At 50.0% G+C, this 23,890-nt stretch overlaps 1 protein-coding gene across 3 annotated transcripts in view; it reads right to left on the reverse strand.

Moving 5' to 3' along the window:
• ZSWIM5 (zinc finger SWIM-type containing 5) overlaps positions 1-23,890 on the reverse strand; it is a 103,222-nt gene that overhangs the window by 15,301 nt on the left and 64,031 nt on the right. For all 3 annotated transcript variants that reach the window (XM_054384162.1, XM_054384163.1, XM_054384165.1), the window contains 3 exons: positions 14,469-14,825; positions 5,672-5,820; positions 4,906-5,056 (listed from right to left, as the gene is read on the reverse strand). In XM_054384162.1, the coding sequence (XP_054240137.1) occupies positions 4,906-5,056; positions 5,672-5,820; positions 14,469-14,825 (657 nt within the window). The remainder of the gene's footprint in view (positions 1-4,905; positions 5,057-5,671; positions 5,821-14,468; positions 14,826-23,890) is intronic.

Below are 23,890 nucleotides of genomic sequence, written 5' to 3' on the forward strand. Positions count from 1 at the left end.
AGCCCAACTGCCCCGAGCCAGGATGAAATGCCAGCACAGGCAGTTGGAGCAGCCAGTCACTGTTCCAGGCAGCACAAGGCAAAAATCAGGCTGGGCAGCAATATCCTGACTCCAGCTCCACTCTAGTGTCTCCTCACTCTTCTGGGTTCTAGCTAAGCTCTGGTGGTGCTTTTCATGTTAGGTCTTGCACAAATGGGGCAGGAGCATTGCATCCAGGAACAGGCACATGAAAAGCAACTTCAGGCACTGAAGATCAGCATATCTTCACTGGGCTCCCCAGTTCAAGAGACAGGGATGCCAGAGAGAGTCCAACAGAGAGATATGAGGATGATTGCAGGACTTGAACATCTCTCCTATGTAGAAAGACTGAAAGAGCTGGGACTGTTTAGTCTCAAGAAGAGAAGGCTGAGAGGGGATCTTACCAACGTCTATAAACATCTGAGGGATGGGTGTCAAAATGAAGGTGCCAGTCTCTTTTTGGTGGTGCCCAGTGAGAAGACGAGGAACAATGGGTATGAGCTAGAACACAGGAGGTTTCACCTCAACATGAAGAGACACTTCTTTACAGTGAGGGTGACAGAGCACTGGAACAGGCTGCCCAGAGAGGTTGTGGAGTCTCCTTCTCTGTAGACTTTCAAAACACACCTGGATGCATTCCTGTGTAGCCTGCCCTAGGTGATCCTGCTTTGGCAGGGCGGCTGGACTTGATGATCTCTGGAGGTCCCTTCCAAGCCCTAACATTCTGTGATATATTCAAAGCAGCCCTTGCCTAGTGCTGCTCCATCTCAGGCTCCCCTGCTCTCAGGAAACACCAATGGAATCACATTCCTTTCTGATGAACTGGGGGGGAATAAAACTCCTGAGCTGCAACATCAGCAATTAGTGCATGTACAAAAGAAGAGCTATCTCCTTAGCTCCTCCTTAGCCCCTTAGATGGGGCTTTCAGGCCCCATCCCTCCCAGCGCATGTCTATGTCACAGAATCACAGAATGTTAGAGGTTGGAAGGGACCTCCAGAGATTGAGTCCAACCCTTCTGCCAGAGCAGGATCACCTAGGGGTAGTCCGCACAGGAATGCATCCAGGCAGGTTTTCAAAGTCTCCAGAGAAGGAGACTCCACAACCTCTCTGGGCAGCCAGTTCCAGAGCACTGTCACTCTCACTGTAAAGTTTCTCCTCATGTTGAAGTGAAGCCCTATGTTCAAGTTCGTATCCATTGTTCCTTGTCTTACTACCGGTCACCACCGAAAAGAGCCTGGCTCCCTCCACTTGACACCCACCCCTCAGGTATTTATAAACATTGATCAGATCCCCTCCTCAGTCTTCTCCTCTCAAGACTAAACAGCCCCAGATCTCTCAGTCTCTCTTCAGAGGGGAAATGCTCAAGTCCCCTAGTCATCCTCGTGGCTCTCCGTTGGACTCCCTCTCCAGATCACTGTCTCGCTTGAACTGGGGAGCCCAAAACTGGACACAGTATTCCAGGTGTGGTCTCACCAGGGCAGAGTAGAGAGGGAGAAGAACCTCCCTAGACCTGCTGTCACTTGTTCACAAGCTCCTGCAGGCTCCACAGGGGTTGCATGGACACTGTGTCTTTGAAAAAAATCAGGTCTCAGCTCCCGAAAATGAGTCATTCTTACAGCTTTGGTTACTGCCCCCCAGCTGAGCAGTGGGTGCCTGCACTTCCTGCCACCCTAAGGGCATAAAATTCCCCATTTCTTGGGGTGGCTGCGAGCATTGAGCTCCCACTGTTGGCCATCTTGGGGCTCTGAATGGATTTGGGCACCCCCTTCTCACCAGCACTCATGCCTGTTGTCATTTCCCCTCTTCACCCACTCCAGGGCTGCTTGTGCAGAAAGTAGCCTCCAAGAAGTTTGGCTCACACCTCTGATGGTGCACAGAGCAGATTGGCTGACATGTGGTAAGGAGACTTAGTGCTCCTGCTGTGCCACCCCCAGGAATGGGATGTGCCTGCTTGATTTTTGGTTCCCACAGCTCAGCTAAGATACAATCCTTGGAAGCCTCATGACTTTTGCAGCCTATTTTTGGGAGGCTTCTGAGGAGGCATCTTTTGCCTGCCAAAAAGCTGAGCCCCTGGCCTTTCCTGCAGCAGGGAAGATGTGGTGAGGAGGTGGGACAAAAAGGGAAGAGGGATTTGCATCTGTCTCGGCTGTGAGAGTTATCTGGGAGATGGAGAAGAGAGTTTTTTTTTGAGCCCTATGGTCAAGTGACATCAGCTGACAGCACAAGTGACTCCTGTCCTGAGCCGAAACACCACGCTGGGTCAGACTCTGTCTCTTCACATGCTGCAGAAACCTTCATCTGAACTTTCTGATGGCAGGAGGTTAAGTGGGGAACAAAGCAGCAGATCATGATTAAGCTAAGCCTCTAAACAAAAATGCTTTTTGATGACCAGGCTGGGTGCAGGGATGACGGGGGAGGGTTGGAGCCTTCCCTGCTGGCCCCAAAGAGGACAGGCGCTCCAATCCTGCGCCCAAGTTTCCACACCATCAAAGAAATTCTCTTGTTTCCCACAGGGTCGCTCCCTGGCTTAATCTGCTGAAATTCCCTACTGTAAACAAGTGGCTGAGATAAATAACCCCGTCTCCAGGCAGATTAAGGTCAGGCTGCACTTCAGCTGGTTTTTTGTCTATTTTTTGTAACTAGGCTTTAACCGTAAGCACTAATGCGCCAGGGCAAATACTCCCACGCCGCAGAGCTCTCCATCCAGCAGCTCTTTCCTGCAGCTCCCCAGCAGACGAGGCAAGAGATGTTCAGTTGGCAGCACACGTGGAAGCAAATGATGCCCTTTTAATTTTTTTTTTTTAACATTTATTTATTTATTTGGTTGGTTGGTTGGGGGTGGGTTTTTTTGTTTGCTTGTTTAGACTCTGAAATCCTGCAAAATCCTTTACATTTTCCCCAGCATAAATCCACAATCTTCTTTAAGGCTGATCTTCTTCCAATCCCACGCAAGTCTGTGATGCAGCCTTTGCTAAAAATCGATGATTAATTATTAAATGTGCCCAAAATAATTTCCACAAGGCCCATTTTTCTCTTCCACGTGGCAGGGGAACTCAGGTCTGTGCTGGGGCTTCCCGTGGAAGCTGGCAGCAGGCCCCTCATCCCTCCCGTTGGTAGCAGTGTTACCACCAGGCAGCTCTGGCATCAGCAGACCACAGATCGTTGGACAACATGCCTGCAACTCACTGCAACTCTGGTCCCTCCATGCCACCACCCTCCCTTCAGAGGGATGCTCCATTCCTACAGTAAATGCTACCCAAGACCAAATCCAGAAGGCTTCCGTAAGATGGGGGAATAATCCCTGCTCTGAGTATAGTCACACCCTGCCCTAGAGCTGCCTCTTGGACCATTACTGTGTCTTCTCTTCCACATGGAGATGCTGAAATCCTCCCCACATGATGTGCCTATGCCAGGTGAGCTGCTTTCTCTGACGTGCATTGGCTGGCACCACACTTCACCTGCTGTCGACACTGATCCAGCCTTGGTAGGGTCTGACGTTCCCTAGCCACCCTGCCATCTGCTGATGGGGACACGCTGCTGTCTCCTCCCACTCTGCCAAGGGAAAATACTTACACCAACCTGGTCCTTGCATGGTTAAACCAGGACTGAAACCCAACCACTCCTCCTCTCATGCATGCAGAAAGGGAGAGAGGGCTCTCAGCTTGGAGAGTGTCTTTGAAATCCAGCCAAGTAAACTAATTCTGGGAAAACTGCTTCCTGTGTCCAGGCCTGCCCAGACACCCATCCATTCATCACATTTCACCAATATACTTGCTTTCTTCCATGTGGAAATTCTGGCTTGGTGGACCTCTTCATGATCCTTGCATATCCTACCATCTAGCTACAGTATCCCCAAATCCTGGAAATACCTTCTTGGCAAGCAAGCACAAACAAGCTCTCCAGAGCAGGCGTGGTTTTTTCCATCCAGGAAACTTCACAGAGAGGTGAGAGATCCCACCCCTGCCTGGCCCTCATCTGTGCAGTTTGGCCAGGCTCCCCAGTCTCACAGCTATGTTTGTATTTGTGGGCACTTGGTAGGAGGGTCTATGATCTCAGCTGCATCTTCAGGTGCTCCAGACTCTGGACCACCCTCCTCCTTCCAGCTCTACAATACCCCTTTGGTTTCAGACCACAAGCCCTTGTCCTTAAACAGCAACTCCCACCAGAGGCCTGCAGAGAAGCTCAAACTCACTTATAAAACTATGGCACAAATCAAACTATTCAACCCAAGATCCCAGATGTCCAGAAGAACCCAGAATCACTGGGTTAACTCCACCACACAACCAACCTCCCTGGGCCCACGTCATCTAAATGTTTTATTCTAATGATATTACTGTCAGCCAGATGAGCTGGTGCCTAAAGTGTTTAGATAGAATTATCTAGAACTGCATTCCCTTAAAGCCAGGCTCTGTGCTGGCCATGCTGACCCCTCACCCTGGAAATGTGCACCACAGCAGGCAGAAAATCTGATGGGATGAGACTCGAGAACCTGCCCTTTCCTCTCTGGATCACGATTTCCCCAAGAACAGCACTTCCATGTCCAGGCTACATCCAGCCCCTGGGGCTCACCAGCCCATGCTCTCCCTCACAAAGGCCTTAGGGCAGCACATCAAACACTAGGCTGCTGCAAATGTGGGAGCAGCCATGCTCTTCACATCCATCATCCTTGACCCAAGAGAGAACAGGTTAAAAGTGTTGAACTGTGAAGTTTGGGACTGATCGAGCTGTCCAGCTAAGACCCCCCCAGAAGCAGACAGAATAAGCTCCTGGAATCTCTCAGGGACTCTGCCCCTGCAAAAGAGCCCCAGATTCCTCAGGGACAATGTCTGCTGGCCCAGCAGCCCAGGCAACCCTGCTGCTGCTTTCGACAAGGCCACAACCCTTACCCAGCTCATCCCAGAGCTGCCGGCACTTCTCCGTTATGCCTGTCCCCTGCTGCCTCCATAGGGAGAGCCGAGGATCAGCCATGAACTGCTCTGTTATCAACGTCAGCATCCTGGCCCCATTGGAGTCCCTCATGCGCAGCATCTCCCGCACCTGGAAAGGACAGACAGGTCTTTGGTGAGACAAACCATGGTTCCTTGGAAGTGTTTAAGACATGGCCACCTGGCTGGGAACCCACTGTTCCCTCAGTCTGGGGATTCAGACTGTATATACACACACGTATGTACGACTATACATTATGCACATACATGTGCAATGGCTGTGTTGTGGCTGGTTGGAGTCCAGCTGAGCAGCAGCCACAGCCTAGGCTGTGAAGAGGACCAAGTGACCAAGAACACGAAAATAAGGCCGTTCTGCAAAGAATGTGAAGAGCCCATAGACTGGTGCCACCTCTTCATGGTCTCAGTAGGCTCTGCCGGGTTGGCCTTCCCCCCGTGGTGCTTATAGAGAGATGGGGGAAAGCCCTCCCTCATGCAGGGATCCTGGCAAGCCCATCGCATGGGATGAAGGAACCTGTTAGGAGAGTGGATGAGAAAACCCAGGCCTGACCCACAGCCTGGATTACAACTGCCTGCTCCGCGACCGGGCAAGAAGGCACTGGAGCAGAGATTCCCAGCTGTGATGGGCACTGTTCCAGGGCAGTCGGCGAGCTGCCGGGTACGTGACATGCTGAGCACAGAGGGGAGAGAGCAGAGGGCTCCTCCTCACCTTGGCAAACATAGAGTTGAGCTGCTTCCCCGAGCCGTAGTACCCTCCCTGAGATAGGAACAGCTTCACCTGCTCTCGGACCTGTTCCTCATCCAAGTGCCAGCAGTTCTCATCATCAATACTGGCCCCAGCAGTAGGGTCAGGAGCACCTGGGGGGATGGAGAGGGACAAGAGAGACAACTGTGTTTATAGAAATAGGGTCAGCAGTCCCACCAGCAAAAAGTGGACCTACCTTTATTTTACATGGACCCACCTCCATTTTATCAGTTCAGGTAAGAGAAAGCCAACCATGTGCCCAGGCAGAGCCCCAGCTTGCAGCATCATGCTCTCTTTCCACAGTGGTGGCAGCAGCCATCAGGAGGTATCCTGACCACAGGGCTAATGTCTAGTCCCTCTCCTGCACCGTGTGGGAAAGGAGGCTGAGGACAACCAGGGACCTGTCCTCCCTCAAAGCCTCAAGGGTGTAGGCAGCACAGCTGCAGAGCCCAGAGCACTCACCGACTCCAGGGATCGCCTGGGGTGCTCCTCCTTCTGCTCCACATCACCATTTTGTTTAAGCATCAGCAAAGCTCCAATTCCTACAAACCCTTCCTTATGTTAGGAGCAAAGGTACCACAAAGGGCTCCAGAACTCCAGCTTAAACAGCTGGCCCTGCCTCTCATTTCCTTTAGGACAGGGGACCAGTCCCCATGCATCAGTGTACCTGACTGGGAAAGACCCTCCACAGGAAAGAAAGGAGGGTCAATAATCCTTCAAAGAGCAACCTGTTACCAGAGCACAGCCTTTAGCAGGCACACATGTGTGTTCCCAGGCTGTATTTCATCTTTCAGAGGGAAGGGGGGAAAAAGAAAAAAAAAAAAAAGGGGGGGGGAGGTGTGCAGGGCAGGGAAGAAAATAAAGAAAACCAAACCCAGAAGTGTTTTAACAGTTTGGATCCACCTCTCCTTGCCTTGCCCCTTTCTACTCTCATTTTTCCCCCAAACACTGCCCTGGCTTCCTGAGCTCATGGCATCAGGCAGCACCACGGCTCCAGCAAGCAGCCAGGAGCACGAACAGGAACAGAAACTCAGCTTTTTGGCTCCTCAATTTTGAGTCCTACCCTGTAGAAACTCCTCAGAGGAAACCAATGCCAAGGAGGGACTGGGGTGGCTGGAGGATGTTCAGCTCCACTTTGGTCTACTTTTCCCATCTTATCTCCCTCTCAAGTGGGAAAGACAGTCAGTGTGGGAAACGTGAGGTGCTGTACTGACAGCCAAGGGATGCTGTAGCCAACATGTTCACAATTAAATCTTAATGATGTCTTCCCCACTTGACTGAGATCTAGCTGGGGAGCAGACATCACTTTCATGCAGAAACAGTCTGGGATACTGTGCACATCCCAGCCTCATACGTTTCTGAACCAGGAGCTCAAATGCAATTCATGAAAATCAAGCTCCAGGATGCCTGCTCAGCAGGATGACTGTTTCTTTCTGGCTTGTGAGAGGACATCAACCCAAGGGGCTTTGCTCCTCCAGCAAAGGCTGAGAATCCTCCTGACCCAGTAAAGATACAGCTATTTGTATTTAATGTCCTTTACAAAATTCCTTTAATATCTGCTAACAGTCTCTGCCCAAGAGCAGCTCCAGCAAGCTGGAGGCACAGCCTGCCCTGTGCTTGAAGGCACAGGATGCTGCAGCTCCCTCTGCAGAATAATTTATAGTCAACACAGCCACTTAATTGGGATGGGAGCTGAAGCAGCAGAAAGGAAATCATAGCCCCTGGATGAGCATGAGGGCTTTTGCCTACAGCCCTGTTGTAAGCCACAAGAGACCACCAAGCCAGGGACAGTCCATCCGGGCTGTCTCAGCTCTTCCCTCCCCCAACCCTGTGCTTATCTCACAGATAAAGAGCAGACCAGCCAGCGATTATCCCCTATCAGGAACTGATGACTAATCTGTCTACCACCAATACTTATCTGGCCCCACTGCCGAAGTCTCCCAGACACTCCTGCTCTTGATATCCTCCTCCTCACCATTCTAGTCGCTACTCCCAGCTACAGCTATCCAGACCAGCCAGTCATCAGTGAAGCCTCTATAGGGTCACCTGGCCACATCCATAGGGACCAAGGGGGCATGGATGCCTGGGATGACCCATCTCACTTAAACTCAGCTCATCCTTGCTCCCTCCCTGAGGTCACCGTGACAGCTAAAGGTGGAGGAGTTAGCAAGGTGCAAAAAGTGTCTGCGGTTTTTTTTGGAGTTGCTGGGTCTACCCTCGGCACTCGCTGCTCACACGTAGCATTAGCAACGGAAAGCCCAAGCAGCGCGGAAAGAAGCGTGCAGCTAAATAAAACCTCCTCCTCCCACGCAACACATTGAGCACTTCACACGTTGGGGTTCGGGCCACAGCCAAATTAGCAACGCGCCTCCCGCGCCCTCCAAATAAAACCCAAATTTGCTGTGAACGCGTTTCGCTCTCCTATAAAAGATTCCGAGGGAGGGAGGGAGGGTTGGAATAGCAGATTCCCGCACGTGCGACACAAGCCGGCAGATAATGGGCTGCCCAATTACACCAGGGAGCTGGATAAACATTTAAGAGCAAACAACGGGATTTGTGCCGGGTTTAAATATTAATGGCAGGATTTGTCCACTTCCCCTTGCCAACGTTCACACCATGGGGGCTTCGACAGCGGCATGCTGTGACGCAGTCGATGAGTGATTCCATGCCTCAGCTCCAAAGGAGCAGGGAACGGCATGTAAAACAGCCCAGTGCCTGCGTAACACATTTCTCATATAGCAGCATTCCTGCTCCAAAGAGCCCTGTTTCAGATGTGCTGGGTTTTGGTCCTGCTGGATTCAGGTTTAAGGAAACACCGCTGTACATCTTGAGTGGAAAGAGTGTTTTACCAGCACCGTTTACACTGGCTGTAGAAACAGAGATAAAAATGCAATCCATCACACTCCAAACACAGCCCCCACCCTTCTTCCAGGCAGGCTTGGAGCTTAACTGTTTGACAGCCAAGCGAGACATCTCCAGGTGGATACAAAGACTGAGTTAAAAAAGGACTGGAAGAATCTACAGATTAGCAAACAGAGCCTAGCCAGGCACAGAAAATTCAACACCTAGGTGCCCAACAGGACGAAGATGAAAAACGCTCCTTGACTGAAAAGCAGCAGATTTCCAGGGGTGAGAAGGTGATGAGACCTTGTGGGTCATGCCAAGGTGTTGGTACATCCCAAACACAAGCTCCCGAACCCAAGATGGCAAGGTATGGCAGCTGGGCAGTGGGGCAAGCATGCTCAGAGCACCTCACCCAGAGCAGGAGCAGAGTAGCAAAGAGAGAGAGATTATTATTATTTTTAACCAGTGCTTGCAGCTGATAAGCTGATGGTAAAAGCAACCCAGGGATGCAGGTGGCTGCCCTAGCATCTCCCTCAAAGTTGTCTTGGTGAACTCTGCTCAGCACCTGCTGGTGGCTCAGGGTCTGGACTTTGTAGCCCTGGGGACAGCAGTGTCAAGGAGGCCTCTGCAGGCAGCCACGCCGCAGCCACCTAGAGCAGTGCTGGCCATCGTGGCAGCAGTTCACAAGGACCATCTCGTGACTACACATGGTGGCACTGCTGAACGCCTCTGGGTTGCCTCTCCAGCGTCCAGAGAGAAAACAGACATGAAGGAACAGTTCAGGGCAGGGGGCGGGGAGGACATGGACAAGTAAACAAACAGCAGAAAACCTTGGAGAGAAAATAACCAGGCACCAGAAAGGAAATGAACTCCAAGAGGAATTAAAAATAGCAGCAAAGCGAGAAGTAAAGCTCCACCAAGGCTCCCGGTTCTTTTCCAAGGGGAGGGATGTTGGATGGAGCCTCCAGGGCGCCTGAAGATTCACACCCGACAGCAGTGGGGTAAGTGAAGCTGGACTGCTCCCAGCATAGTGGCCAGGAGCTCTCTGGTCCAGCTGGTACCAACATCAGGGCCAGCTGTCTTTAGAAGCCACTTGTCAAGCACCACACAGGTGCTCTGGGGTCATTTGGCATTCCCAGCTGCTCTCAAAGAGAAGGGCTGCCAAAAGGGACTTTCTCTCCAGCACTCAGGTGTGTTATTTTCTCTTGAATTCCCATCAGCTCAGCAAACAGGAACATGAATCCCCTGGAGACGTGACCTTCTCCTCCACAGCAGGAAGGCAGAATTTAAAATAGATTTACCAGTGCTGCCCTCCAGATGCTGTCATGGGATCATCTCAAAGTTAAAGACCACCTGAGGACTCCTCAAACATTAGCCCTGGCTCAGAACAAGAGGACAAGCAGGTAGGGACTTCCCACACAGTCCACCTGGCAATCAACTTGCTGCACACAAGGCACAAGACGAGCCAGCAGATGAAGGATGGTATTAGTCCAAAAGTTGAAGGAAGGGCTCAAGCTGGTCAAAAATATACAAAGGGATAAAAAAGGCAGAGGGGTCCTCAGGGCTTTTGCATAAGAAGATCTAGTTTTCCTATGCCAAAGCCTGAGGGACCATCCCACTAAGTTTTCTGAAGGTCCTTTCCTCCAAAGAAGCTCCAGAGACCCTGTAGGACCACAGAGGCCTTTTGGTGATTCACACACTCTTTGATGGCTTGTCCTCAGGGGAAGCTTCTCCTCAACTGTACTGAACTGTAAGACACCAGAGGTTTTGTGGCTGTTCCCACTTCTGGCTAAGAGCATCCCAAGCCTTTTGATGGCATCAGCTGAGTACCACAGACACTGTCACTCACTGGCCTTTCTATGGGGCAGACAGACCACCCCAACCATGTCTCCAGTGCTAAGGGCAGCAGCTCTCCCTACCATGTCCAAGTGTTGCTCAAGCAGGCCAAGTTACCAAGCTGCAGGCCTACCAAAACCTCCTGCTCCTTACCCAAGGAAAGGGTAGACTTCACCAATGATACACAAAGGGTATCTCTAAGCCCCATATCTTCAGGGCCCACAGGCACTATCAGTCCTCAGAGCTGCCCCTCCTGCCTCTAAGTTTCTAATTAAAGATTTCAACGGCCACCATCTCTGGCCCTGCAGTGGGTTCCACCAGCTTCTTCTCCTTCCTTGGCCACAGACTGCTTTTGCACTCAGAAGAACCCAGTGTTTGCCTCCAAAGCCCAGCCATCCCAACGAGGCTCGAAGGATGTATCTGAGACAGCAACTGTCTTTCTGTACATCCCATACCAGTCCTGTCTTTCTCTTAAAAGAAGCATGAAGCAAAACACAAGAGGTGAATGCTACCTCCCATCTGATGGATGGCTTGGACCCTGCGCACTTGCTGCTGCTCGGTGTTGGATCCACGTGACAGCAGAAACCCAGCACTGCTGTCAGGACTCATTGATGATTCCGAGTTCTTCCTCCTCCACACTGCTTGCTTTTGCATCCAAAATCTCCCTCTCTGCCTACAATTCCTATTTCAGCTCTTTTTCACAGCCTTGACTTCTCATATAGCTCCTGGCCCTCTCTGCAATTCTTCACTGGACCAAAGCAATCGTTCTCTGTTCCTTATTTGCACCTCAGAAGAACATATTCTTTCCATGTTTCATCATGATAAAGCATGGATTCTCCAATGGCAAAGCTGTACCCATTCCCAGTATGTCCCACCGTGGCTGGTGGCCCTGAGCCACTTTCTCAGCTTGCATTTTCCCCATGGCAGGCTGACCCCACAACAAATCAATGCGAGTCCTGGGCTCATGCTCTTGGAAGAGTGGAGGGAGCAAAGTGCCATGGTGACCTCCATCAGATGCTCTGCAGCCTGACAATGGTCCCACTGCTAGATCCAAACTTTCCAGCTGCAGGTCCTGACTGCCACCAGTAGCCACCCCACCAGGAAAGGCCAGGCAGCCATAAGAAACAACTGCTAGCACAATGACAACCTTGTAGCCTTGCTCCATGCCAGACAGCCATGCCACCGACTTTGTCCCCCAGGAACACACTCAGGAAGGGGACACAGCAGCTCTGCAACCCACCCCAATCTCCTCACTCCAGCTGCCATTTCAGACGCCGAGCATGGAGGTGTCAGACATGTGAGACGCTCTCACTGCAAGCCTGCTGCCCTTTGCAACCAACCAGGAGAACAGAAACGTGACCCACTTCAGCAGGCTGGGGTCAAGTGGGGAGCAGAGCGGCAGGCAAACCAAGGCTCTCTGCTCGGATTGAATCCTTCGAGAACAGGCGAGCGCCTTGGCTGTGCTCCGAGACTCCATCATTACTGGATAGTTTGCATTTCCTTCTAGGAAGGCAGCCGGGAAGAATGGCATGTGGTGCACAGCCTGCGGCTACAGACTCCTGCAAGGAACAAAGCTCTGACACCCTGAGATGAGCGTGCCAGACAATGGCCTGGAATTTTCTTTGCTGTTCAGGCTCTGCGGGGCGGGGAGAATGAGCAATCTTGAAAGCCTTGCTTTACAAAACCGAACGATCCCCTTGCACAAGGAGCGTTCTCAGACAGCCTGAAGTGCTCCTGAGGAGCAGAATCACCTCCTCCATCTTATGTGCTCACCATTGACATGGAAGGAGCAGCCCTTCGGGTGACCAGAGGCAGGTGGAGAAGGCCTGATACTGATCTGAACCTCAACAGTCCTCTCCTCAAAAGAAATGGGGGAAAGAAGAAAGGATTTCTGGAGAGACTGCTCTTGTTCCAAGGTGTAATAATAATCTCAGGTGCCCAATGCACACACTGGGTTACTGTTTAGGCTGCAGGAGACAGCCTGCCAGAAGCCACCTTGGCCTTGACCTCAAGGTGAAAGAAGGTGTGACCTCAAGGGTCTGAACGAGACACAGCCAAAAATGTGCATATAAGCACACAAAGCTCTAAGTAAAGCATACTTAGAAGAATTTCAAATCCAAGGATCAGTAACCCTTCATCAATGTGTGAACCACAGCTGTGAAGGACAAAAGAGGAGACAAAGTTGGATCCCCTTCAACTGGAGCCCCCAAAATTTCTCTTATACCCAGCCACATACACCTTCAGCCCTTCCTCACCCTGGGCTTGTTGCTCAGGTAGCTGAGCAATGTTGCTGCACCGTGGCTATGCTTCATTGCAAGACAAGGAGAGCAAAGCTTGCAACACTGTCCAGGATCGAGAGCTGAAGCCCTGGACACATCACTCTGAACTTGACTTGAGTCTTCCCTTTCATGGGGTGCAACATCTGTGAGTTTTAGACCATCTTTATATCATCTCATCTTAAAGCTGATCTGCATCTTCCTCCAGGATGAGAAAAGGCTGTCTGCAGAGGTTTTTACTCACTTGTGACTGCAGCTAGGCAGCCACATGGGTGTCAGATAGGTGTCACCTTCTGCTGGGTAAATCAACATGTCTCTGTCAGCTCAAAATCACGTGAATTTGTATGCGTCTGAAGGGACAGAGGATTGGTTTGCTTTGTTGTTTTTTGGGTTTTTTTTTAAGCCACTTGTGAAAACAAGAGGCAGATATTGAACCAGAGCCAACATCTGTATCTTTCTAAGACTCAATCACCAGCCTTTTGCTGACTCTAGAGCAATAAATATTCAGAGCCTTAAAAGCTTTTCTCCAATCTGCTTAGGAAAAAGCAGTCTCAGACAATGGCCAAGAAGAGATCTTGCCCAACCTCAGCTTCAGTAGGTCTTCTCACGGAGGGAATAAACATCACCAGATTCTTGCAGTACCACAGCTCCTCATCTTTCTTAATAAGAAAAAATGAGGAACCCTCTCCCACAAAAGCCAGTAATTCAGAGGACAACCACACATGCAGATGTGGCCCCGTGGAGGAGACAAAAGCCTCTACCAAGGTAGGAGAAGGAACAAACAGAGGGAGGGGGAGACAGCTAAGATCAGAGCTGCCATCACTTTTGTGGAGGAGGTAGACCCCTGACCTCACCTCTACATGTGGATTCAAGCAGTTCAGATCCTATTTTAGGCTGCATATGGGGCTTTTCATCTTCAGAGCACTTAACAGGCATGTGTTAATCCCCACAACGCCCTTCCGTGGCAGATAAGTGTTTATTATCTCTGCACTACAGCTGGTGGGACAGGCATGGAGTGGGGAGTGGCTCATTGTTGCAGACCCCGGGCAACCTCAGCTCCTGGGCTCCTTGGAAAGACACAGCATGAGCCCATGGCTTGGGCTGACGAAGGGAGCCTCAGGGCAAGTCCCCAAGGAGCCTGGGTCATCTCCTGGGCCAATGCGAAACCGGAGCAGGGCTGGGATGGTCATCATCCCCCAGCCAGTGCTTTCCAGAGGATGAAGTCAAAAGCATCTTCCAAACAAAGCCCTGGGGCACATTTCCGCTGCCTTTGTGCAGTAGGTCAGGACAGCAGCACTCATTTATTATGAGCAAATTAACGCCCATGGAGATTAAAGCTTTATCTCCCACAGGCTCAGCCACATCTGACTTAGCAACGTGCAGGGCTGGGCTGAAACTGCGTCCTTGCATGCTGGAGGAGCCATGCCTCCACTGCACCTCCTGCCCCAGCACCACATCGTTCTGTGTTGGAGACTATATGTCCTCCCTTCTTCCACCCTTGGCCTCTCCACCCTGCTCTAAGCTGTGCCTTGTGCTCTGCTGGCATGTCTGGTCTGCCTTTTCTTGCCTGTTGAAGCCAGGGTTTGACAGATAAACACACAAAGAACACAAGGCAGAATGGGGACACATGGTAACACTGACGTAGTCCCAATATCCATCCACATCAGTCTGACACTGGCATCCCCCTCTGTGCAGCAACAAACACTGCAAAACAAAGGTCACCACTGTCAGTAAGAAACGACCAGCCCAGCCCCAAATTCAGAATGAATCAGTGCTGAGACACCCAGGGGGCAGGGAGGAATTACCATGCACTTGGTTGATCTCCGAGTTGGATGACAGGATCTCATCAGCCAGCTTCTGGGCAGTAGGCAGCACCTCAGTGTGGTGAGCCGTGATCAGATACTGAACAAACTTCTGGAGCTGGTCCCTGTTCATCTGGAAAAGGGTCTCTGAGATGGGAAGACGGAGTTTGACCTGGTCCGGCTTGCGGATCCTGTACAGCGAAAGCGCCACGACATGGGCGCAGTAAAAAATGTCCTTGTTCCCACAGCCACACGTTACTGAGGTGATTTTGCAGCGGTCAAAGCTGATGGCCACCTTGTAAGTCATCTCTGGTTCCGTCGCAGTCGCTGGCTCCGTTACCGTCCCACTGAGGTGGAACCCTGGCGAAGGAGAGGAGAAAAGGAAAAGATCACGTTAGCATCCCTTTGACCATGACCACCCACGCAAGCTGTGGAAGAAGCACAAGGCCAGCCAAGGCTGCTGATGTGTCGCTGTGTCAAGGAGTAGTACACAACCCAGTGCATGCCAGCCTGGTGGCTTACACCCAGCAATATCCAACCCAAGTATGAACACACTTCTGCATCAACACACACGTGTAGCCAGACTCATTGGCGAGTTTATTTAACAGCCAAACCCTCCAGGGAAGAGCAAAGCTGCTCAGTTCCCATTTGTTTAAGAGTTTCTCAGACTGTTTCTCTCCTGGGAGTCATCTTCATCCACGCCTCCCTCCTGCTGAATTTGCAACTCGCGTGAGCGAGGGCTGGCAGAAAAAGGCTGGGTTTTCTTTCCTTTAATGAGGTAGACAAGAAAACCTCACCAATTAAATGCAATGCAACTCCAACTTCACCCCCTCAAGCAGGTAGAATGCTCCAGGGCATGGACACAGCTCTTCCACAAAGAGGGAACAAAGAGCAGGAACAGGACAAACACACAGCATGAACCACAGGCTGCAGGGAAACTGTTTGTTTCTTGAGCTCCACAACGTTTGCTGTGAGCCCTTGAGGTTTCCACAAAACACTGCTGCCAGAGGGCCAGCCGCTCCTTTGCTCAATCTGTGCGTAGGGCTACAGGGATAGTCCAAACACACAAACATTACAGTGGTACTGACAGCCTCAGCTGTGCTGGAGAGCACAAACCATGAAAAATATCCCAACAAGCCCCAAATACAGGTGAGAAGCGTGAAATGAGCTCAGCAAGTCCTCGGGTCCAAAGTTGAAGGGGCTGGACCGAGCAAGCAAGGGATGAATTCAGTAAGAAAAGACTGGATGTCCATCAGCCTCAGTCTGAAAGCCCAGGGAACCCTTTTCCAGGATCTGGCTCCTGAGGAGGTCCAACACTTTGCACTTGCCCAGACACATGGCCAAAGGGATATCTTTGTTTCCCCCATTCATCTGTCTGGTTCCTGCATTGTTAACTAATGTGGTCAGGGCCACGCACTGCCCCCATGGCAGAGCCTGGCAGGTACCCAGAACCTGGTGCCCTGCCCATCCCAGCCCTCCTCCCCGAGGAGGATGCTTACTTTTCTCTGTGCTATCGCAACCTTATTAAGCCCATGTTTGTACAGAGGTCCCTGTGGAACCTGCAGTCTCCCAGGAGAAGGCAGCAGACAGCTGAGAGCCCTACAATTAGCAACAGAAAAGGAGAAGAGGTGTAGGGGGGTGAAGATTAAAATACATTAACTGCATCAAACCCTTGTGCATTTGCCAGCTCTCAGAAGGGCTTCCTGAGACAAATTCTACCAGAGGTTTTTAATAAATGGCATCAAAACCAGCTATTCACTGCCAGTCTCTTTAAAGCCACGCCAAAAAACCACATTCAAATCTGATTAAGGATCAAGGAGGTCTGCTTTTACTTTGGCATAGGGGAGGCAGAAAGCAGACCTGTTCTGCTGTCATCGCCCAAAACCCACCCCACATGGCCAGAGTAACAGAAGGGGAGGGATGGACAGCCCTGCTCTACCCTCTTGCTTGCATGCTTCCAGCAGTGGAAGCACAGCTACAGAGGTGCCAGGTTCAGCGCCGCAGGAGCAGCAAAGCCAAAGGCTGACTAGCCCCGCCCCTACTCCACATGAATCCATCCTCCAGCAGCCAAACTATATAAATCCTGAGGATAAACTCCAAAGTGTTTATGTTTTACCACTTCTCTGGTCTGCAATGCTTGGCAGGCGGCTCCAACTCACTGCCAGTTTCTCCCTAGTTTACTTTTTGAACAAGTTAAAAGGACTGGAAGGCACATTCTTGAGCAAGAATGTATGGACATATGCGTGTGCACACCCGCAGGCACATACGCACAGAGATATAAAACCCCCTAAGACAAGCTGCTAGCCATAAACACTGCCTTGCAATGCTTGTTTCAGCAGGATCATGGGCCAGACCCCACTCAGGGCAAACTGGTGTAAGGCTGGAGAAACTCACTCAACCCAACAACCTGTTTCAGACAGGTGTACTTCTGGAAATACATCAGTGTAGTCTGAATCCACCTCCTCAGGAGAGGAAATTTCTCCAGATACTTCCCAGGCTGCTCTCATGCACCCTAAAACTCTGCTTGCCCATCCACTGTGAGAGACAGTCCTCACAATTCATAGCCAGATTCTGCACATTGAACAGAACTGTTCAGCGTGTCAGCAACTACCAAGTTCATTTTGCCACTCAAGCCCTAAGTCAAGCGTTGTTTTAGATTTCATCCCTGGTGGCAGCAGGTCTATTTAAGATAAGCTAGGAGCTCTATACAAAACATTTATCAAAAGCTTAGTCAGAAACTAAACATGGTGAGGGGGAGAGAGAGGAGCTGGTGGGAACAGAGGTGTTATTTGGGAATGTTTAGATTAATGGGAGGTCAGCCTGCAATACCATGCATGCTCTGCAGCCATGCCTGCATCCCAGCTTCCATGAGTGTTGAGCATGCCAGCTCAGCAGCAACAGGTATCACTGCCCCAGAAGACTGGTGGTTAAAAGGTAGTTTATGGTGTGTGTGTCTAGTTGATCATCCATCAAAGCACTCACTCCTGGTCCACACAAGAAGATACATGTCATTCTGGAGAAGGACAGCTGCCACCCTACCCTCCTCTTCATCCAACTTGCATCCATGAAGCAGGCAAAATCCGCACTCCACCAAAGAGAAAAATGGTCCTGGATGCAGATGTGGAGGCTGGATAGCACCAAGAGCAAAACCACACTCTCCTCTGTGTCCCCTTTGTGTGTTTCAATTCAAGATGTTCCTACATCTAAGTGCTTATCTAGTGCTTCATCTTCTGTTCCTTAACATAAACTAACTTGGTGTTTGATTTACTGCCAGCAAAGTGACAGTGCCAGGACTTGAAAACCATGGAAAAGAAATAATTACATGCCATCTTTGTAACTACAGGCCTATTATGCCCCATTGGAGCCTAGCTTTGCCCCCCAAAATGGTATCACCTCCTCCCTGCCCCAGGACAGTCTCCCCTCCTTAATGGATGTTTCCCAGTAGATGTGTCTCTGATCCAGGTTGTGAATGAAGCTGAGTGTTCATATGTGCCCCAGAAAAAGCACAGAAAGGTGCCACGAATGTTCACAGGCACACAAGGTATAATGAGCACATCTCCTTCCTAATCCCACTTAACCATCAAAAGGGGACAAAACACCAGAGCAAAGACCTTGCATTAGTGCTGCAACACATTGTGCCTTTGATTTAAATTAAAACAGACCCCAGAAATGCCTTCTGGAAGATTGTGAGCACTATCAGTGGCACTTGCAGATTCACCAGCTGGGCAACACTCTCCTTTGGAGCTGATAAACCCTGTGGGCTGGGAGGAGCACAGATCCACAAGACAGCCCTGGACTCTGAAACAGCTACAAAGGATCAAGCTTTTACCAGTGCAGGAGTCTTTGCTATTAAGAGAAGACCGTTAAGACTTCAGCAGAAGTCTCTTTAGCCAAGATGGAGAATTCTTTGATCTCTAAATCTACTCAACCCAAAGGAGCTTTGCAAGCTCTTCCAATTCTGTAAGATCAGCCGGAGTCTTTTAGCTGTGCATTTTTAGTCCGGATGTCCACAAGCTACCCACCAGGAGAAACTACTAGCCTGTCCTGCAGCTCCAACTCACCAACAGGCTGGCAGTGGAGATCCCCAGTCTTGGGTCATCCAGCAAACCACTGAAGCAAAAGCCAATATTCAAGCTACTTACATAGAAACACCTGAAGTTCAGAGACAGGCAGACCACAGGTGGAAATTTAAACCCCAGAAACAAGCAAAACCCAGGCATAACCTCATCCCTTCTCATAACCCTGTCATCCAGAACCCTCCAATGTGAGGAGGAAGAGGGAGAGGAAGACCTTGCAGCTACAACACTAGCTGAGAACTCGAGAGCTTAGCTCTGCTCTCTCTGGCAGTTGCTGCTCACAGCCATCCCCCAGATTTCACGCCACAGCCCAGGCAGAAGTCACAGTTGTCATTCACAAAGTTGTGCCATTTGGAAAAATTAGCTCCCTCTTCCCAGGCACAGCACTCACTTGCCTTCCATGAGACTTAGTGCAATCCTGACAGGGAGGAAGCCTTCATGCAAGAGCAGCAATCTCTAGGACCTAACCCTGGACCAGCAGAGACCATCTGAGGTTGCTTCATTGGCACTGCTGTGCAAGGGGAAGGGGATAGGGAGCATTTCATAGAATCATAGAATCAAGAAGGTTGGAAGAGACCTCAAAGATCATCGAGTCCAACCTGTCACCCTAAACCTCATGACTATCTAAACCATGGCACCAAGGGCCACGTCCAATCCCCTCTTGAACACCTCCAGGGATGGTGACTCCACCACCTCCCTGGGCAGCACATTCCAATGGCCAACCACTCTCTCTGTGAAGAACTTTCTCCTCACCTCCAGCCTAAACCTCCCCTGGCGCAGCTTGAGACTGTGTCCTCTTGTTCTGCTGCTGGTTGCCTGGGAGAAGAGACCAACCCCCACCTGGCTACAACCTCCCTTCAGGTAGTTGTAGACAGCAATGAGGTCACCCCTGAGCCTCCTCTTCTCCAGGCTAAACGGTCCCAGCATCCTCAGCCTCTCCTCATAGGGCTTGTGCTCAAGGCCTCTCCCCAGCCTCGTTGCCCTTCTCTGGACATGCTCCAGCAATTCAACATCTTTCCTAAACTGAGGGGCCCAGAACTGGACACAGTACTCAAGGTGTGGCCTAACCAGTGCTGTGTACAGGGGTATAATGACCTCCCTGCTCCTGATGGCCACACTATTCCTGATGCAGGCCAGGATGCCATTGGCTCTCTTGGCCACCTGGGCACACTGCTGGCTCATGTTTCTTTACATCACTGTGGCTCCTCTTGCAAGCTTTTCTCAGTCTTCCTGGAAACCTCAAAGCAGAACAAGGAATGGATCTGCAGAGAGAAACACACAACCACATCCACTTCCCTGATCAGGAACCTCTGCTGGGATGCAGCTGGATACTGTACATGAACTCACCCTCACATTTGGCTATCAAAACCTCAAGTGACCTCCTAGCAACAGGCTGATATATTTGGGCAGCCTCCATTACAAGCAATGTGATGGAAAGTCCATCCACACAGCTTCCTGAAGGCATCATCTGCATTCTCTTGCATTTCAGCCAGAGAGGGGCAGCTTCAGCAGACAGTGCCTGGCTCATCACTACTCTTGTGCCCAGTGCTCAGCTCCCAGGACCTCACCTCTAGTTAGACTAACTCCATTTCACATCTGTGTTTGGGCAGCTCTGTCTTCAGACAGGCAGGAGCTCTGCAAACACGAATGGGAACAAATACAGGGATATTTATGGGGCTCAGCAGACAGATGAGGTAAACTGAAATTCTCAGTGCAAGTTCACATACACTAGGTTAGCATGACCCAAATATATATTTTTGTTTTAAATTTCCAAACCACAGCGGAAAAGTATTTTAAACTAAAGCAATTCCAAGCTCTTTAGTGATTAAATGGACTGCAGCTCCAGCTCCTAGTGGAAAAACCATTTGTTTTTCCACTGTGTGAAAGCCATAACTAGCAATGAATAATAATTGCTGCACCAAGTGTTATTTATAAGCCCTTCTTGGTCACATTTCCGTGTCTCAAAACAGCAGCTTTCTAAACATGAGCTTAAAATTGGTCAATATTTGTAAGGTAGACAACATCCGTGGGAGGAAGGTGTTGGTGTGCTCACGCGGTGGGAAGCGGAGGTTAGTAAAATCCCCCAAAGCCTTCCAGTTTCGAGATCAATTCCTCCAGCCGGCTGATGCTGACAATTGCTCAGTCCCTGACCTTGCAGTTGGAAAGGAGATGGGCTCATGAACTCATTTGCACATGACAATGCTCCAGCAAAGTGAATCATCTGCCTCTGATAGTAACGGAGAGTACGACGCGCCCCAGCCCTCCCGGGCTCCATTCAACCAGCTCGGGGCTGGCCTTTTGTGCTGCCAGTGCAAGAAAGACTCTGCTGAAGATGTGTGCAATTAAACCCACTTTTCTTGTTGCTCTTTTGATTCAGCACAGTTCAATGAGAGGCACCCTAGGCAGGTGTTGTCACACACAGATAAAATGTGCCTTTTCAGAGCACTGGCAGACAAAAAGAAAGAGGGTAAGGCTGAATCAATTGCCATTTCTCCCTTGCAAAATAGGCAATCCAGGCTTCCAGCGAGTCAATGAGTAGAACTGGTATGAGTTCACATCCTCCCTCCTCCCCAAAGCGATTTCTTTTTGTGATGGCAGGTAAAGGTGTTGCCATCAAGCAAGACCTTGGCAGGAATGAAGGAGGCAAGTGATGGCTGGCTGGGAGGATGCTGCCCCAGCAGAATGTAGCCATGCTGTTTCTGCTGTGTTTTCCCCTCACAGTCCTCCTCCTCAGTCTCCACCATGTCCCTGTCCTTTCCTGGTCATTGCCATTCTGGAAAAGCACCTCTGGCTTTGCAGAGCTAAAAAGAAGCCCATTTATAGCCCATTAAGTGCCTGTGGCTAAGCTGATGCTGGAAGAGCCATAACAAAGGAATATATTTGAGTTGAAGAGGATGCACCATGCCTGCAAATGTACCTGCACATACCTTTGGCTTCAAACACCAAATACCACAGGTTTATGAGAAATACAGTCCCTCCAGGTAGGCCAGGGAAGAAGCATGAGCCACAGCTGTAAACAGAGGAGATGCAAGTGGGGCTGTTTGTGCTGGAGGGAGCTGTAAGCTCCTCTGAGCAGCTGAGTAAGCTGGAGGGACGCTCTCTCTGCCATCTGCTCTGATCCCACACCACCTCCTGCAAATGAAGAGTCAATCCGCTGGTTTCTATCCGTGTTAACCTTTAATCAGCCAAGAGGACCAGCCTCTGCCTTGCTCTTTATCCAAGTCAGCTAATGCGTGAAGCACACCACGCTTCCCATCTGCTCCAGCATTACTAGAGTTAAAGGACAAAGCCGTTTCCCTGTCCCAAGCATTCACTTACACAGATGCCCTTGTATTAACTCAATTTCCCAGTGATTTCCATTATTACCCTTACGAGATTTCTAGTGTTTATCTAGGAGTCTGAAATTAAGGGGTTTTCTTCCCCTCCCTACCCTCACAGAGGGAGGCTGGACCAAGGCTGCGCTGCAGATGACTGGTCCCAATCTGTGACATTTCTCCCCAGCCTGGAGGGCTCTTTGTTGCCCACCAAAACCTGAAGACCCATTTTTGAGGCTCTTTGTTGTCAGCCCCAGTGCCAAGACCACCCCTTCCAGCACGACCTTCCACAGCTTTCTGCTACTTGCCAGCAAATGGGTTTTTAATCTACCCAGATGCATAACCCTTGCTCCAGAGACATATGGTTTGGAGGAGGAAATAAAAAACACAATCAGTTTTAAAGCTTGGACTGATTTCCTCTGCTAAGATGCAGCCCTGCAAGCTGAATTCCTCTGCTCACAGTTTGGATCTGACACAAACCAACCTGAATGCCATTTCTGCAGCAATATTTAAGCTTAAGCAATAGAAAGGGCTTGAAGAGAGGATGAGTTCACTGCATCTTTGCTAACACATGCTGGTGGCAAAATGCTGTCAAGTCTCTTCTCTTTACTTCTACAGCATATCTTACAGTAAGCTTGACTATAAAGAGCTCTCTTAAAGCCGTAAGAAACCAGAAAGAAGAGGATGCAGTAGAAGTGGCGAACACATCATCTCTACATCAAGGGAGAAAAAGCAACACATCTCTATCTCTAAAGCATCTCGCTCCTCTGCATTCATGAGCAACTGTATGTGAACAAGCAGCAACACAGTTCCTTGTTACAGCTCAGGTATTTTCTCAACAGTTGCAGGATTATCTTCAAGCATGAAAGAAAATATCCATGGGGCAGAAATTCACTGTTGCTTGAGTTTCTGGCTTGTGTGCCCCATCAGTTACCACAAAGCAGACCCAGCCCTGTGCTGTCACCACCACAGTTGCCTCAAAGAAACCGATGGGAGATGCCAAAACTCACACGCAAGGCTGAGCTGGGGTCATCTCCCAACTTCAATGGAACCACACAGATTTTCAACAGCTGAGAAACTGGCTTCTAGCACATAAAAGAGTTTTCATTAGAGAACGCCTCTTATCTCTGCATGCAAGTGTCATCACGATGGGATCACTGATCTTCACTGCAGTCAAAAGCATGCAAAGCAGTACCCTTCCCTCTGTCATCTTTCTCTATGTGGTGATTCACATCATGCTTAGCCCCACAAACATACTCCTGACCTCTAAAACAGAGCGTCTCCCATGCCACGGCCCATAACTTGTTGCTCCTGGCTTAAGGGCTCATCCCTGAGTACTCTCTTGGTCAAGGAGCCATGGACATCCTTTTCTTTCTATGTATCTGCTCCCCTTGCTGACCCACTTTTCCATGATGTGGCCTCTCTCCCACACTGGCAGCTTTTCCAGGTCTTAGCCTCAGGCTGGATGGTAGTTTTGGCTTTTGTTTCCAAACATGCGAAGACAAATTGCATTCAATGCGCATTTTGCAACTTAAAGCTGCCTTCAGAGACAGTCACCTCAAAACCAAAACCTAAACCCAGTCCAGCAATGTGGAAAATCAAAACCAAAATCAAGCCTGAGAGCCTCCTGACTTGTTTTCTTCTCACGTTTTGGTTTTGCAGAAGGCAGAACTAGCAGCCATCTTAACAAGGACCAGAATCAAACCAGGGCACCATACAGCAATGGAGGGAAGCAGGACATCACCCTGATCCTCCCTGAGACATCAGACCTTAAAATAGCAGCTCCACAATTCATAGGGAAGTTATTAGTTATAATTTTCCTGGCCCTCAAAAGACTTCTGAGGGACTGAAGCAGCCTAGATTCAGTATGAGAATCTGCTCCAAATTCTTCTCAAAAAAGACATTTTTTCCACTAAGAATAGCTTTTTTTTTTTGTTAAGGGAGGATAAAGTCTGACTTTCTAAGTTATTGGCAACATTGCTAAATGAACATTACATTTACAAAGCATTTCAATAACGTTTGTAGTAATGGCCTC

Source organism: Indicator indicator, chromosome 10 (genome assembly GCF_027791375.1).
Source record: "Indicator indicator isolate 239-I01 chromosome 10, UM_Iind_1.1, whole genome shotgun sequence".
Taxonomy (NCBI): Eukaryota; Metazoa; Chordata; class Aves; order Piciformes; family Indicatoridae; genus Indicator; species Indicator indicator.